Source organism: Mandrillus leucophaeus, unplaced genomic scaffold (genome assembly GCF_000951045.1).
Source record: "Mandrillus leucophaeus isolate KB7577 unplaced genomic scaffold, Mleu.le_1.0 Scaffold134, whole genome shotgun sequence".
NCBI lineage: Eukaryota > Metazoa > Chordata > Mammalia > Primates > Cercopithecidae > Mandrillus > Mandrillus leucophaeus.
In genome coordinates this window covers 2,631,926-2,647,787 of record NW_012101299.1, presented here as the reverse complement: position 1 = coordinate 2,647,787, position 15,862 = coordinate 2,631,926, and the positions used below count along the sequence as shown (strand labels likewise).

Here is a 15,862-nt window from a genome sequence, read left to right as displayed (position 1 = left end):
CAGCACAGACACCAACACCAGCATCCGGGTGAGAGGGGAAACAGGCCCATCACAGGGCAGAGCGGGGGGTGTGATGGGAACATCTTCTTGTTTCCTTTAACAGCAGTTTCTGGAAACAGAGCTGCCTTCTTTTTAAAGACTTCATTTTCAAAATAGATCATCAATTATGAGCAACTTCTAACAACATGAAAAACGCGTGGGATACGTGAAATGAAAAATATGCATGATGGTATATGCACTGTGATCAGCACCTCCAGCGAGGCCTGCACATGGCAAGAACACGCCACCGTGGAAGAACGGTATCACGGGAGACTGAGCTTCCCATCTTCAGTCTTTTATTGTCATGCTGGAATACAAGTCTCTTCTGAAGACTTGTAAAAATTATCTGTAATGCTTTAAAAAATTAAAAAGACTAACTCCTCCATCCCCAACCAAAAGCAGCATACTTCGATGCCGTCTGCCTGGTCAGTTCAGAGTCATGCAACACCCAGAATGCAGGCAAGGAGGCGGCAGTTGCCCTTGACCTTCGAGGCCCACTAACGAGAGGGCTGCGTGAAAGCCACGGGCTGCAACCCAGCAGTCAATCTGGGGAGCGCGAGGGCAGCCCCCGAGCCTGGCCCCTTACAGAGGTGTGGAAGTAATGTCTTGGGCACACGGGTAAGATGAGCTGTGGCCTGACCTGAGCGCTGAGATAAAATGAAGGCTACGGAACCAGAGTGGAAACTGCAAGGTTTTATTAACATGACTTCCAAATTACACACAATATAGTTCAAACACATTTTTTGGTATGAAATCACACAAATGAAACACACGACAGTACATTTTCTTTGTCATTATGTCAACTATGTCATTACCATTCTTCACACAGATCCTGAAAAAGTTACCACAGCAGTTAACGCAAAGTGAACAAAGGGGTAGAACAGGCAACGGCATTCCCACAAGTTAAGTGCGGTGTCTGGGAGAAAACGGGGTGGAGATCAAACCCAGAGAAACGCACTCCCGTCATCTCTCGATGTCTGAATTTCCAACGCTCTCCCAGTCAACACAGCTTCGCCCCCAACCAGAGCCACCCCGCGTGCAGCCCGCAGAGTGTACACGCATCAGGGCTGGGAGGCCCCGTCGGCAAAGCGGTAACACACGGTCAGACGGCCGCCACCTCCAAGTGGAGTGAGCCACGCTACCACTAACACTGAACTCAAGCACAAGAGCTCCTGCGAAAGCAGAGGGGCGGGAAACAAAGAAGCGGGTGGTTAAGGGCACGAACCGCATACTGCGGGACGCTGGCATCTGAATCGCCACTCACTCCTATAGAGCCAAACTGCAAAACAACGGAATTAAAAAGTTACTCTCTCCAATCAAAGACCTGGGGGAATAAATCGTGAGTGAAGACCTGTCAAAGCAAAGGTTGAGAGGTGATGGAATTGTAAACACAGTGTGAGAAAGGTCAGCACCTTCCCTCCCAGCCCACGTGGAGTTCTCAAGGCTGAGGTGGAGCAGAGTGGCAGGAAAACAGCCCTCACCCAGTGTGGAGCCAGGAGGCAGAGGAGAGGAGCATGGAAAGCGAGGGAGATGGGAAAGTCTGAGAGAGTGAGTCTCGGAATGGGACAGGAGCTACCAGTGTTAAGAATGGTAGATGATTTCGCCAGGAAAGCACAATAGAAATGGACAGAGAGAGAGAGCCCAGAGCATGGCATGGCCAGGTGATCCCATTACTAAATGAACAGTAGTAAGAAGACGACACGTCCAGCAAACAGAATCAGCTCAGACATGAAAAAGGTCACACTCTGTGCTGTGTCGTTGTGGTACCTGAAAATTAAACAGTGGAATTAAAGCCCAAGAGTTGAAGTCCTCATAGAGGACACCATCCTGGATCCCACGCCTGTGGAAAGCAAAGCTCGATTATAGAAATGAGTGATGGCTTTTTTTGCTCCTTTGGTTCAGGGCACCACTGTGTTCTGTGCATGCATGTTATTAAAAATGTTACACACCTAAGAAAACACTACAGAATGCATACAACTTAAATAGTCCTTGAAAAATCAGCTTCTGCTACGGGTGCCCTTAAAATGAAAAGTAGTTTAAAAGAAAATCATGCTGAAAGAATGCATGAGGTCTACTTTCTAGAGTATATTAAATTATTAAATACAGAATACATTACCATAGTACCTGTCTGCCTATCCACTCTATGGAGCATGTTAAAATGAACTACATGCTGTTTCTTTTTAAAGGCCTACATTTTTCTACATACCTTTTAAAATCAGTAAAATAAAACCAAGCAAAATACCAACATGAGGACCTCCTTATCTTTTAGTTGGTTAGAAGTAAAAGGAAAAAGCAAGTACTCAAGAAATGTCTCACTAAAATACCTGTTCCGTCCGCCAATCTTAAAGATTTCATGACACAGAAAAGAGAGAGTTGAGACATTTAAAGCATTTGCTAGCCAAGGCAGGTTACAATGTGTGAGGCAAACGGCCTTTTCCAGCCATATGCTACCAGCAGGAGGTATACCTGGGGATCCAATATGAATCAGTGAGTTCCACTTTGGTTCCAGTACACAAACCACGGGCTTATGCACCTCAGAAGTTAGGCATATAAAAAAATTAAACAGGTTGCAAAAAAACCTTACATAAAATCCTTAGGATTCAATATTAAGTCAAGGCTAAATGCCTTTGGAGAATTCATATTTAAGAATGTCCAAAATAACCTCCATTCACAAACTTTAAAAATAGTTGAAAATGTTAACTGAAATGCTCTTTAAATACACTAAAGTGTCTAAGCCTTTCCCTAGTCGATCTGGACTCGGGGCTTTCCGAGTGGTGGTAGTGGGGTGTCTCGGATCCTTTCCTGTCCTGCACCCACTCCTATCAGTCAATTCCCTGGTATAATCGTCACCTATAATTTTTTGAAGAACCAATGATACCTTTCAAGTTTTCTCTCACCCACCCCTTTCCCTCCCTCCCCCAAAAATAAAAAAAAATAAAAAAAAAATGGGGTGGAGGGTCATAGCTTAATGAAGGGAAGCCAAACTGGGTCTAAAAGCGATTATGTGAAGCCAGAGCTGGGCCTACAAGTAGGGAAGAAGGGCAATAAAAAAATGAATCCCAGGAAGAGCAACACAAAAGCGGGAAGCCTGAAGTCACCCACGACGGGCGCCGCAGACACCGCACCGGAAGCGTTCTCCTTGAGAGCTGGCAGTCCTCTCCAGGGAGAGAGCAGAGGAGGGGACAGCCGCAGGCACTAAAGACTTTCTAGGACTCCACGATGTGCCGGCACAGCACGCTGCCATCACACACGTTGACCTCCTTGTCCTGTGCAATTACGTGACTAGGACCTGCCTCCGACAAGCGTCATCTGATGGTCTATGAGCACATTCCGCTTACCTTCCCAATGAAATAACAAAGAAATACAAAACAAAACAAACAGAACAAAACAAAAAAAACAAAAGCCAAAAGAAAACAAAAGTGATGAGTTCTTAAAACCCATCCCAGGACAAAGGCTCCAGGGCCTTGGGTGTCCTTCACCTGCCCTACCTGTTCTGTCCCAGCTGGTCACCACCCAGTGAAGACGCTCCCCTCCCCTACTCCTCCAGGCCATCCAGTGGACGCCCCTGTACCACCAAGCGCCCTGGCCCAAGGGCTCTCAACTTGACCGGCCTGGATGACCTCCCCTGATGAGCCAGTGTGTTAGAAGCAAGTTGATTATTAACACTGAGATGACAGCTTCCCCCATCGCCAGGCCTCTCCTCACCTGGGTCTGTCCATCCCTTCCTCCTCTTCACCCTAAACTCCTCTTCCACCTCCTTCAGTAACAAGGCCTTCTGTTCACAGAACTGAGCAAGGTGCTGTTTGAAAAACAGAGCCCTGGGTGCAGGATCTAAGCTCTGCCACAATTCAGAAATGCCACAGAAGCAAGCTTCAACAACTGTTTGTCTGAGACCTTTACAAATCATGCTAAGAATGACCCATAATAAAAATAGTCACGGTGAAGCCACCTCCCGCCCATCCCATCTCCTCCAGCAAGGCGGGGTGTGGGTGCCTACGGAGGCTGCTGCCTGTCCAGAAAGCAGAGAAACCCCTCAAAATTTGTCTGGAAAAATGAGATTTACTCTTTAGAAGAATATCAGTATAAGGATTTAACAAACGTGGCCAGACCAGTGGTAATGCAAGGTTATCTTAAAGTAAGCAGCTAAGTGAACTTCTATTACAGCACAAAATCAAAACGAGATAACGCAAAAAGAAAAGAAGTAACTTGGCTCCACATAATCAGCTACTGGTTTACCTTACGAGATATACTGATATTTATGGCCTTTAAGCTTCTTGAATTTGTGAACAAATAATACACAGATCAGGATAAATGTATTGACTTACTACCATCTTTATAAAAATCGAATATACACACAAACACATCAACAACTGTGGAACTGTATCCATTAAACTTTGATAAGACAACACGAAGAAACTAATAGCTAAGATGTGGCTGAGTTGAAAGCACTTCCAATCCAATAATATTTTAATTTTAAAAGGTCCATATTTACATTGTATGCTAAATGCTCTTGCATCTCATTTTAAATGCATGATGAATCAAGAACAAAGATAATGGTTGCAGCAGATCTTCCACGAGGGTTTGGCTGGTGTGGGCTGACTTTACGTGAGCAGCACACCAAACATGTAAGTACCACTCCTTTCTAATTCTGCTTCTTTCCTTTTCTGTAGTTTCCTTCGAGGAAACTCAACCTTCATTACTGGGATTGTCTGGTACTAAGAATCCATTTTCGACGGTTGTGGGTACTGAGAGGTCGGACTGTGTTGGGCTGTTTTAATCAGTGCTTTAAGGCAGGCCCGCATCACTTTGCCAATGACCTTTCAAGAATATTCTATGAGAAAGTCTGCCTATGTGCATGTGTGGACAGTTAGAGAAACATGCACACCCCAGTGCCTGTGTCACACTCAGGTGACACCGAAACAGACCTTCCAGTGGCCATGAAGTCTATCTTCACAATGAGGCCAAACAGGATCCGTTTTACTAACACTGACTACAAAAAAGTCTGTTTCAATGCCTACTTTTCAGCGACCACATGCAGATTTCTGGTTTTAAACAGCACACTCAGACTATTTCAAAAAGTGTTTAAAAAAAAAAAGTCATGAAACTCATTTCATCTCATCAGAAAGCCCTCAATGATAAAGGAAGTCGGTAGGCCTTCCCACTGCCCAGTGGGTACCGAGTGGTTTGGATCTCTCTTAATTAGAGCTCAAGGGCTACCAAAGTCACCACCCCAACGCAGCTGTGCACTGAAGCCAAATAAACCAGACCAAATATATCAACACATCCGTATCTAGCTGTGGAAATGAGTGGGCAGTGACAGCCGTGGGAACCCGCTGATGGGCACACGGACCTGCTGCCTGGACAGCCTCCTGCAGGCATGGTGAGGCAGGGCTGACTGACAATCCCATCTTCTGAGGGTTGGCTGGGACACTCTGGAGCAGAGGTGGCAGCAGCACAGCTGCAGGGTCCTAGCAGATCCTACAAGCGCTGTGGCTTCCTGGGACGGACTGCTGCAACAGCCCCTGCAGCGTGCAGTGTTACTCTCAAGCACACAGCCAACGCCACTTTAGAATCACCGCTACAGAAGGATCGCAGGGTCTGGAAGACCTGCTTCAGCTCTTCAGCTTGTTTTGGTAACTTAATCTGAGAAAGTAATATAAAACGTCAACTGTGGAAATGAGATGACGCAAGTCTGTGACCGTCTCCTTAGTCCCTTCCTTCTAGGAGGCTGACGGCCCTAGCGCCATGCCCCCTCCAGCGGCAGTAGGAAAGAATGGGCTTCTATTTCCCTTAATTCTATTAATAAATGTGACATGAAATCGTAGGTATAAAAGGTAGCTAAAATGTCTGAGTATGCCCTAGCATTATTTGCTCAAATAGCTCAGGTCCACTTTAGAATATATCCAAAATAGTGAAACTCTTTCGTAAGCAGAAATACAGTAAGGCACTTTTTTCAGTGTTTGCCCAGAATGAATTCCACTACAGCAGCTTTACAGAAAGTACGTCTCACCTACAGGAACCTACCCACAATTACGAAAAGCGGTTTCCACGATGACACAGACTCGCCTCATTTGGGGTCATGTTGTCCCTGGAAGAAAGCCACCCTCGCCCCACGTCCCACAGGGAACGGCAGGCCAAAGTGAACACCCGCTGATGGACAGGGCAGCCCTGCTGGAACAGCCTGCAGAAAAACAGAGGTGACTGAAGCAAGGGCCACCAAATTCCCAAGGAATGTCATCTATCACGGAGCCAGTGACAAACAGGCCACCTTGCTGCATTTAAAAAGGAAAAAACCAGACAGGTCTGTTCCACCTTCAGGCCGTTCCACCACCTCATGTGGTGGGAACCAGGCCAGAGGGCTGCCAGGTGAGGCCATCACAGACCCTTGCTCTAGCCGAGGGCCATGCTGTGTGCCTGTCCAACATGCTGCCTTATCTGGGAAGTGTGTTAAAAATGAATGGGGAGTTCATCGAAACTAGGAACGCAGAGTTGACACTTTTGAAATAGTGACAAGAAGCAGAATCTGCTGTTCAATTGGCACCATTCCCAACCACCCCACTCACACCCTGGCTTTCCAGGGTATGCAAAGGTCAATCAATCATCACCCAAATTTTAATCTACATTTTTCACAAGAGCCTTCTGAGGGCTGAGAAGACAACTCGAGTTAAGCTCGGTTGAGAAGACTCCTCTAACCTGCACTGAAGATAAGTGCAACCATTATCAAATATTCTTTGCTGTGAAAACTACTTAGAACCTGTGACGTTAATGTTCTTTCCTGAATCTAAGTCACTGTGATCGATCATAGAGTCAGATCACAAACAACAATGTCTACATGCATTGTAAGCACTTTGAAAACAAAACAAAACGAAAAACTTGGAGTTCTTGGTGGTGACAACAGAACGTGAAGCAATCTAACACCAACTCCAGCCTGCTGTGTTCTGTCAGTTCAGCTCCTCTGGGATCAGGCCCGGGGCTGGCTGGCGCTCTGGACAACAGTTACGCAGGACTGCGGCTCGGAGAGGCCTGTGCTCCTGGGGGTTCTGCGCCGGCCGGCAGCTCCCTTGAAGAAATTCCACAGTGTGTGTACAGCCTAAGGTCAGGCTCTCTTGTTAGGAATCACTCCACGATCAGGGCCACATTTATGTGGGACAAATCTATCATATGCCTGTGAAAATGTAAAGAAACGATCGACATTAACTCTGCACATCAGCAATCAATCTACCAAGGTGGGAGGAAACTAAAGGAGCCTGGTGGGTCCTGTTTAATAAAAACCCATCATATAAAAAGGCAGATTGCCTGGGAAGATCTATTAAAACACAAGGGGCAATTCTCCACCAGACAAAAGGACGCACGCCTCGTGACAGGATTAACTGTCTGCACTTTGTGCCCTGGTGTCCTTCTATAGGAACAGGTGGGGACACACGCTTGCTACCATGATGGATGGGAGGGCACAGGAAGGAGGCCCTTGCTCCTGCCCCCTCATCACCACAAGCACAGAACACACTGGTCACCTGTGGAATTTCTGCTGAAATGCTAATGCGTGGGCTGGCTCCTTGAACTTAGCTATGGCTTTCCGTTGCTGAGGAAGCATCTGTAAACTCTAGAGGAAGAAAACAAACACTTTAATGTCAGTTGTAAATGACAATAAAAAATATGAATATATATATTTAAACATTATTAGCTTTAACACAAAATGAGTCCAGGCGGACACTTGGAACAAACTAATTGATTTTCCTTTCTATCTCCCTGGCAATTTTTCTTACTTATCCAGATAATCTATTCCAAAACAGTGCTTTACTAAATCATTACCAAGAGCAACAGTTACGTCTTTCAAGTCTAGTGTTAGGACCTCCCATCATCTGGCCACATCAGCTGCCCCAACCTGCTCTGTGAGACCTGGTAGCAGGTACCCCTTGGATGGAGACATCTCCTCTTCTCACACCTTCTTATCAGGTGATTTTTAATAGGGGCCCCCACAAATCTTTTTAAGAACAGGACTCATCACACCAGAGGAAGCTGTTTAGTATGGGGGCCCCACAGTCCACAGTAGGCGATGGCCCCTAGTCTACCATCTTGCGCATCCGGCTGAGTGACGGTGAGGGCAGTGGTGCCCTGGGCAGCCATCAGCATAACGTGATCACATTGTGTACTTTAGAGTTTGTGAAAACCAGTCTTAGATGGTGGTATCTGAAATGAAGTCGCCACCCACTGGCCTAAAACAATGCCAGTGAAAAAGAAATGAATTTATGAAGATTGGCTGAAAGAAATGATGAATCCAGTGAAGATTTACAAAGGAAGTATCTGAAAAGCATAACTTACATCTAGTCCTCAAATCTGCTGCCTGAGGAAGAGGGGGAGCTGCTTTCTGCCTTCTTAAACCTGATTCAGGATCTAGGGCTGGGAGGGGCTGGCAAGAGGAGAGCACAGCGATCTGCGGATCTGTTAGGTGGCGTTCTGTGAACTCTCAGGCAACTCAGAGCTCCAGAGTCTAGTTCTTCCCAATTACTTCAGGACACAGTCAACTTAGTGCCTGCTGTTTGCAGCGCGCACAGGAGCCCCTGACTCTTTGTCTCGCACTGTTGCCCAGGCTGGAGTGCAGTGGCACGATCTTGGCTCACTGCAACCTCCGCCGCCTGGGTTCAAGCGATTCTGCTGCCTCAGCCTCCCAAGTAGCTGGGATTATAGGCACCCGCCACTACGCCCAGCTAATTTTTTGTATTTTTAGTAGAGACCAGGTTTCACTATGTTGGCCAGGCTGATCTCAAACTTCTGACCTCATGATCCGCCTCTGCCTTGGCCTCCCAAAGTGTTGGGATTACAGGCGTGAGCCACCGCACCCACTGCCCGACTCTTCTAAGAGCAGGGGTCGCTGGGCAGCTCCTGACATGGGCATCAGCCAACACTGTCCTGAAGGACTGCACTCAACAGGCACTTTTGGTGGCCAGAAATTATTTGCTGTGTCTGAGTTTCTGTTCAGTGAAACAGAATAGCTAGAGAAAATACCAGCATAGGATCCCTTGAAAATACTGAGGCACATGTGGCCATTTCATTTTAAAGCATGTCAAAGAGCTACAAGGGAAGCAAACAGCTAAAAACATCAATGACTTGGAAAGTGTTTAAAAAGTTACACTGTATATGAAATAGCTGCTCTCCATTTTAATACCTGTAGAACGTCCATCAGTAAACAAGACCAGCGGAGCGCTAAAGGAACACTCCAACGCTCCGAGAAAGGTGTCCTCCAGGGCTTCTGCCACAGTGTTTACACAGAAACACAAAGGTCCAAGTCTCCAAATTCAAGGACATCAAGAAGGCCTACATGCAGGCTACCCCAGAAACAGCAGCACTGGTCTGGGGACATCACTGAGACAGGCCAGCAATGAGGCAGCCCACGAGGCAGCCACGGAATTGGTCTTTTTTCTGAAACAAGTTCAGTAAAATATCAGACTTTCTCCCTTCTTTCGGAAATAAAAAATGAATACAAAAGAAATTTCTTGATAGTTTTACTTGTCATTAACAGGAAAAGTAAAGCCCTATAACGTAGTCTCCTGGATACATTCTCAGCAATATGGCTTGCAATATGGCTTTCTGGACTTTGAAATTCCGCCTGTATTTCTTGACAGAGACCTGTTTTCTCTGCCAATCTGCCAGACTCATATTTCAGCATGCACCCCTTTTGTGTATTAGCCTGTGAATGACATTCAGTCACTGAAACAACAGAGCAACTTCCAGAGAGAAAATGCGTCGGTTCTGTTCCCAGGTAAAGGGCTGTGTTGTGAGGGTCACTTGTCCATCCCAGCCTAACCCTAACCCTAACGTAACCCAAACCTGACCCCTAACCCCAACCCTAACCTAGGTTAGAGCTGCTGCAGCCGTGCCTTTGGGGTTCTCTCCGTTCTTCCGGCAACAGTGCTAGCATGCTCAGTGCTCCAGGATCCTGGGGGGTTTAAGCAATGCCCAAAAATGACTGAAACAGTTTCACACAACAGCTGCCAATACTGTGGCAGAGCTTACTGTGAGAACTACAACAATGGACCTTCTCTAAACTTATCTTGTCTAAAAATATAAAAATTCCTTCATTAGGAATGGATAAGGAAAACTAATTTCATATATCACAAAACAATGATCAATATTCTGTAATTCACAGATAGAATCTGGATTTTGGAAATACTATACTCAAGCGAGATCCTGTCTCTATAAAAAAAAATTTTTTTTAATTAGCCAGGCACAGTGGTGTGCACCTCTAGTCCTAGGTACTCAGGAGGCTGAGGCAGGAAGGATCCCTTGAGCCCAGGAGATAGAGGTTGCAGTCAATCATGATCACAGGATCATACCACTGCCCTCCAGTCTGGGTGACAGAGTGAGACTCTGTCTTCAAAAAACAATAAAAATAAAGAAAAAAGAAAATATGCTCTTCTTTTTTGGAAATAACACTTCTAGATGTATGTGGTGACTTCCTTTGGGCAATTTCACAATGTGAAATTAGGGCATCAGGCTGCCAATCGTACAATATTTAGTATCAGGTTTTACTTGTAATCTATGTAGTTTAAAAACCTCGATTTGATTGAGGAGCTATCCGTCAAGAAAGCATTAACTTCCAGTGAGATTCTTCAATCAGAGGAATGACTTGGTTTTCAGACACTCGACACAATTAACAAGCGTGCTGTCCTAAAACTGGCTTCCTGTCTACCCTATTTACATTTTTGTACCTCCTTTCAGAAATAAACCGTTTTCTAGATACAAAATTAAACTATAGAAATTGTCAATATTCAACCATTTTTGACCTACCAAAATGACAAGTATTCACAATTTATCAGGAGCAGAGGAAAAGAAACTTTCCAGTGAAAGCTTGAAGACATGGTCGCCAGCTTTCATTGTGAAAACATACACGTCTACACAACTCAGCAACACACTACCATAGAGTTAAAACTTTTCTTCACCCAGAACAAACCAAAAGTTAGAATTTGCCTCAAGTCTACATACTGACCTATGTAAGAACCTCCTTCTTCACCCCCAGCCCCCACATAACATACTGGCAGAGAGAGGGGAAAGGCGGGCACACCAGTTCTCACCCTGATTGGCTTTTCATTTTTCAGAGACATCTTCAGACAACTTCTGAGGAAAGCTCACAGGGCTACTATAAATAAGTAGCAAATGCAAGTCAAAAGAATACACTTCAGCTGGTACCTTCCTGCATCCGTACCCAGCAATTCCATCCAGAACCGTATGATCGAATCAACGGCCACGCCACCTGGCATTGAAAAGCTTCCATGATGTTCAGAACCCTAGCCTCTTTTCCCCATGAAAAGTTCCTCCTCTTTTCAGGAAGACTCTGCGTATAGCTGTGGTTGTGTACATGTCTGTGCACAGCTGTGGTTGTGTGTGTGCATGCATGTATAAAGATAACTAAGATGTTACAGGAGTACAACTGATTCTGCAATCCTAAAAACCAAGCTCTTTTTCTCCCTCTGGCCAACAATTCTAGCACCTTAAGGAATCATTTAAAGGAAAAATATGTATCAGCTGCTTTTAAACACAAGTCAAGCTGCTTAAAATAAGCCCAATTTATAAATCATGAGAGATGTATATTCTTGAGCCCCACCCTAGAACAGACACTAGAGGTGGTGGGGGAGGCACTCCCTGGCAGGAAGGGCACAGAGCGCCTGCAGAGCCCTCAGTGCCTGCTAAGCATTTCTGTGTGGAACAGTGTGCAGGACTGGTCCATGGGGCTCTCCTCTATACACAGGTCACTGTGCGACCAACCTCCTGTGGAAATAGGGCGCCTGAAGCCTGCACACGATTCCAGTGGTGGGCTGAGTGGTAAAGAAAGATTCACACCAGTGCTCTGGGCAGCTCCAGCCCACACCAAGTTTTCTGCCCCATTTCATGTTCTCATCTATTATCATGTAACATGCTGGGTCTTCCTGGACACCAATTCTGGCACTTCCCCAGAATGTCAACGTTTGGGCTCTCTTGCACATCCATGTGATCACTACGGGTGCCCTAGCGCATTGCTCCTTTTGCTCTGGTATAATTTTAAAACATCTCCTGACCTCTCCTCTTCCCTTTTCATCCCTGGTTGTCCCGTCTTCCCCGTCTTATCCTCTCAAGCTTACACATGCTTATCCTCTAAAGCGCAGACAAGCTCTGTGTTCTCACACAGGTCTCCTCAATCCTCCTCCTCCTCTTGGAATGATTAACCACCATGTTCTCAGAACCCTGTGGGAGAGCCTCCAGTTAACCAGCTTTTCCGTTGTGGCTTCCCATCATGTGCCCACACGCATCTGTTCTTTAAGCCTGTGACGTGGGCTTTTCTGGAATCCGTATCTGACACTTCTTAGTGTTTTCTTTCTCAATTGTCCAAACTTCAAAACGACTCAACTGCTCACTCAAGATTCCAACATTTTCTACTTCAACAACCAGGCCTTCCTGCAGTCAGAACCAGATGTAAAGGGGCTGTCTTCCTGGCGATCCACTTTACCTTCGAAGCAGAAGCATAATCAGTCAGACGCCAAGATGATCTCACCTCCCGCTAGTTCACAGGGCCTCCATGTTGGGCTGAGATCCACTCTGCAAAGGGCAGATTCTTCTCTGAGCAGTACCTCTTCTACGTTTCTATGCCTTTCCCCAAATTGGCAGCGTCACGCAGAGGCTCCTGCACTGCATCTCTGAGGGCTCTCCCCAGCAGACTCTGGGGGATGACAGCCCCCCTGGCCTTGGGAGCACAGCTGACTCGGGAGAAGTTGGTCACCGCGGCCCAGCCTGGGAGGCCGCGCACCCACTCCCCTTCTTCCCGCTGCTTTAACACAGATGACAGTTTCTTGCTTCTTTCACTTCCTTCCAGATGAACCCAGGAAGAACGGAAGAGTTCATATGTGGTTTATGAGTAGACAGAAAAAAAAGTATCTAGTCTTCGAGGAATCAAGTTCTTATCAAGTTACAATTTCTGAAACATGGTTACAGTTCGAAACTTTTTGGAAGACCATCTTTTCTGGTTATGATATTTCTATAAAATCTTCTCATTCTTCCTCACTCTTTGAGTCTATAGATAAACGTCTTTGAAATGGACTTTCTAGAGAGGCTTATTAATGTAGTTTAAGGAAGTAAAACACTAATCTGACAACAAAACTGGGTACCACATCACTGCTACACTGAGAAAAGTTCTCAGATTCCATGGGTTTAAAAGTACAGTTAACATGCAGTTACAGCCGGGCGTGGTGGCTCACGCCTGTAATCCCAGCACTTTCGGAGGCCGAGGCGGGTGGATCATGAAGTCAGGAGATCGAGGCCATCCTGGCTAACATAGTGAAACCCCAACTCTACTAAAAATACAAAAAAATTAGCCGGGCGTGGTGGCACGTGTCTGTAGTCCCAGCTACTCAGGAGGCTGAGGCAGGAGAATCGCTTGAACCCGGGAGGCGGAGGTTGCAGTGAGCTGAGATCACACCACTGCATTCTAGCCTGGGCAACAGAGCAGGCCTCCATCTCCAAAAACAGAAACAAAAAATAACGTGCAGTTACTAGAATTTTCTACAACTAAAAGGCCCAAAGGAATGAATACAGGTCCTCCTGGTATAGACACCACCTGGCATTACACCAGTGAACACTAGGTGGTGCCATATCCCAAAGAGACAGAGACTCGACACTATTCCAAAACATTCAGGATAAAAAATATTTGTGGCTCATGCCTGTAATCCCAGCACTCAAAGGAAATGGAAGCAAATGCAAGGAAAAAAAGGCCATTTAAGAGATCTATACAAATCCACAGTACAAAATGCAAAATTCAATTTAAAAGACAAGACAGAAGTTAGCTGGTTTGGCAATGGTTCCAAGCACATTCTCACAACGTAGGCTCTGAGCCTCACTCAATGCTCTGAGAAGCAAACGGTACTTGCTGTTCAGGTATGGATCTTGACAACTCGATCAGACTCAAAAATATTCAAGAAAATGATCAAGACTACACACGATGAAGCAAAGTCCACAAAAGCAGCAGGTGACATATGAAAACAACAGTGCAACCCTTCCACTCACAGGGAAGTGCAGAACGCCCCAAAGACAGGAGGACCAGCAGGACACTGGGCCACACACGTGAGGTCTTGCCAAGCACACTGGTCTGTGGCTCACAACAAGACTAGGCTCGGGGTTTTTTCGTCTGGACTCACTGCTACACAGTTATTGGACCAGAATTCTCCACTGCCATTTATTTTGACAATCTCAGATTAGGATAACCACATTTCAATGCATCTAAAATGCTCTAGTGTCTACTGTGCTTCTGCAAATTAATCCAGATTATGATCAATTGTTTTGAAATATCCTTGAACATAAACTGTACGCCTCTAATAGCTGATAAAGTATTCCTAACTGCACCACTAGTGAGCCCGCTCTATCACAAACAGAAGCAAAGGCTTTGGGTTAACTTTCCATTACTACACACCAATAAGAATGAAACCTATCTCCCCAGGAATCCAATAATGAAGATGGTAGTAATTAAACCCAAGTAATATGTATGTTTCTGGAAGGGCTTTCATCTACTCATTTTTAGGAACTGTCAACAGCAGATGGAGATCTAAAACATGTACATTAATTACTCGTATCAACCCTAGTGTGAACATGTTTCCAAATTCACCCAAGAAGCTAGAGGCTGGAAGAGATTCTTGAAAGAAACACTTTAGACTAAGCATTTTGGACTCCTCAGAACTCTGGCATGTACTCTGTGCATCCAAAAATGTCTTATTTCCAAAGTGCTCTGCCCTCAGACACACCAGATCCCGCCACGGGACGCAGGGCGCATGGCAATGGCAACAATGGGCACCGCAGGCGACAACTGACAGGAAAGGCCAGAAATCCGACTCAACAAGCAGGTGGCTTCTTCGCTGGGTCAGCTACAGGGCTCTGGGCCTACAGAGACCAGGAGTTTCCGTGGAAAACCCTGTTTCCAACGGACCTGGAATTGTGTTCCCTTCCATGCATCTCATTTGCAGCCAGCTCAGCAGGCATGTTTCAGCATTAGAATTAGCCAACTTTAAGAGATGAAGATACAGTCCAAGATACTGTCATACTTGTAAAATCTAAACCAAGTCACAGCTATTTAGCACGTGAAGCTATTTCTGGAAAGCAAGGAAAAGAAGGCTAAATAATTTAAAATGTAATGTCATTACAAATAAAACAAGTCATTTGATAGAACAAAAAATTTTGTATGTATGTGTGCAAGTGTGAACTTTCTATGACAATATGAGGATCTCAAAGGATAATCTGTTCAGTTGGAGTATTTCTTAAAATTTTTAACTAAGAACCTGAAAATTTCAAAATAGACATTTGAGGCAAATGTTCTGATATTAAGTATGCAAAACAGGTATTTGTCTTATTTCCCAAGTATTATTTTAATATGAAGTAGCCAACACAATGCGTACTGTGTTTGAAAGCACGAAATGACTGTCTTGGGACACAACCACCCGTGGCACAGATGCCACCCCTAGGCGGCTACCTGAATGGGTCCCACTGACATCAGCAGGCTCTTCAGCTGGGCATCTGTGGTGGACGACGACAGCCCCTCCACAGACACCACACAGGGCTGGGGCTTGCACTCCACCACCCGCAGGTTCTGCTTGTTTGGCATCAGGCGCCCCCGGCCCATGGGACCGACCACTCCTCGACCTCCTCGTCCGTGCATGATGGCCTGGTGATAACAAAGAAAATATATTCAGAGTTTCAAGCTTAAGCTTCTTCCATAGTCACTAAGATATAAAAGTGAACAAATAACTTAGAATCCATTAAAATATACCATGAGCTACAGGATTTTCTGTAGTGTTCTTTTTTTTTTTTTTTT

General features: G+C 45.5%; 1 protein-coding gene across 2 annotated transcripts in view; it reads right to left on the bottom strand.

The window, feature by feature from the left end:
- Positions 1 to 712: 712 nt before the first annotated feature.
- The window catches only part of RBM33 (RNA binding motif protein 33), a 141,873-nt gene continuing 126,723 nt past the window's right edge, over positions 713 to 15,862 (bottom strand). For both annotated transcript variants that reach the window (XM_011973081.1, XM_011973082.1), the window contains exons 16-18: positions 15,521 to 15,712; positions 7,551 to 7,639; positions 713 to 7,204 (exon numbers count right to left, since the gene is read on the bottom strand). In XM_011973081.1, the coding sequence (XP_011828471.1) occupies positions 7,156 to 7,204; positions 7,551 to 7,639; positions 15,521 to 15,712 (330 nt within the window). In that variant the 3' untranslated portion in view covers positions 713 to 7,155. The remainder of the gene's footprint in view (positions 7,205 to 7,550; positions 7,640 to 15,520; positions 15,713 to 15,862) is intronic.